At 66.0% G+C, this 1013-nt stretch overlaps 1 protein-coding gene across 1 annotated transcript in view; it reads right to left on the bottom strand.

Moving 5' to 3' along the window:
- Nucleotides 1-834: 834 nt before the first annotated feature.
- The window catches only part of NEURL4 (neuralized E3 ubiquitin protein ligase 4), a gene marked incomplete at both ends in the record, with an annotated part of 1666 nt that continues 1487 nt past the window's right edge, over nucleotides 835-1013 (bottom strand). Inside the window, one exon of the mRNA XM_057389303.1 lies at nucleotides 835-983. Coding sequence (XP_057245286.1) covers nucleotides 835-983 — 149 coding nt within the window. The remainder of the gene's footprint in view (nucleotides 984-1013) is intronic.

The raw sequence follows: 1013 nt of genomic DNA, 5'->3' as shown, positions 1-1013 counted from the left end.
ACAGGGGACACACCTGGGTGGGGACAGAGGGACAGGTGACACAGGGGACAGGGGACAGAAACACCTGGGGTGGGGACAGACAGGTGAGGGACAGGTGAGGGACACACCTGGGATGGGGACAGACAGGTGACACAGGGGACAGATGAGGGACACACCGGGGATGGGTACAGACAGGTGAGGGACACATGGGATAGGGGCAGAAACACCTGGGACAGGTGAGAAACAGGTGACGGACACATGGGATAGAGAGAGGAACACCTGGAAACAGGTGAGACACACCAGGGACAGGGACAGACACACCTGGGAGGGGGGAGACAGGTGAGGCACAGCCGGGGATGGACGGGCCTTAACCCTGAGCACACCTGGGAAGGCCCTGAACACACCTGAGACAGGTGAGGCAGGTGAGACACACCTGGGATGGGGCGGGGCTTAGTCCTGAATACACCTGGGACAGGCACAGGGACAGAATAGACCAGGGACAGGGACAGACACACCCGGGACAGGTGAGACACACCTGGGGGGGCGGGGCTTAGCCCTGGACACACCCGGGACAGGTACGAACACACCTGGGACTGGTGAGACACACTTGGAGGGGTCCCTGTCACACCCAGGACAGGTATGAACACACCTGGCTGCGCCCCGCCCTTAACCCCACCCCTTTAAGCCCCTCCCACCGCAGCCACACCCATTCTCTTAAAGCGACAGCGCCCGCCCATCCCCGCGCTCAGGATCCGCCCCCATCCCGGTGACCCCGCCCCTTTGTGGGCGTGTCCCCATCCCGGTGACCCCGCCCCTTTGTGGGCGTGTCCCCCCGCCCGCCGAGGCCCCGCCCACCTCGAAGAGCTCTCCGGGCCGCAGGTGGGAGCGGCTGAACACCAGCCCGTGGCAGTAGCCGGCCACGCGCGCCGCGCCCAGGCCCTCGGCCGCCAACGCCACGTTCTGACCACAGCGCCCGTGGAAGCGCTGGCACGGCCCGGGGGCTGCTGGGAGAAAGGGGCGGGGTCAGGGATGGG

The sequence above is a fragment of the Malurus melanocephalus genome, unplaced genomic scaffold, assembly GCF_030028575.1.
Source record: "Malurus melanocephalus ecotype Western Australia unplaced genomic scaffold, MMel_1.1 scaffold_4668, whole genome shotgun sequence".
Classification (NCBI taxonomy): domain Eukaryota; kingdom Metazoa; phylum Chordata; class Aves; order Passeriformes; family Maluridae; genus Malurus; species Malurus melanocephalus.
This window is presented reverse-complemented; position numbering and strand designations above follow the sequence as displayed.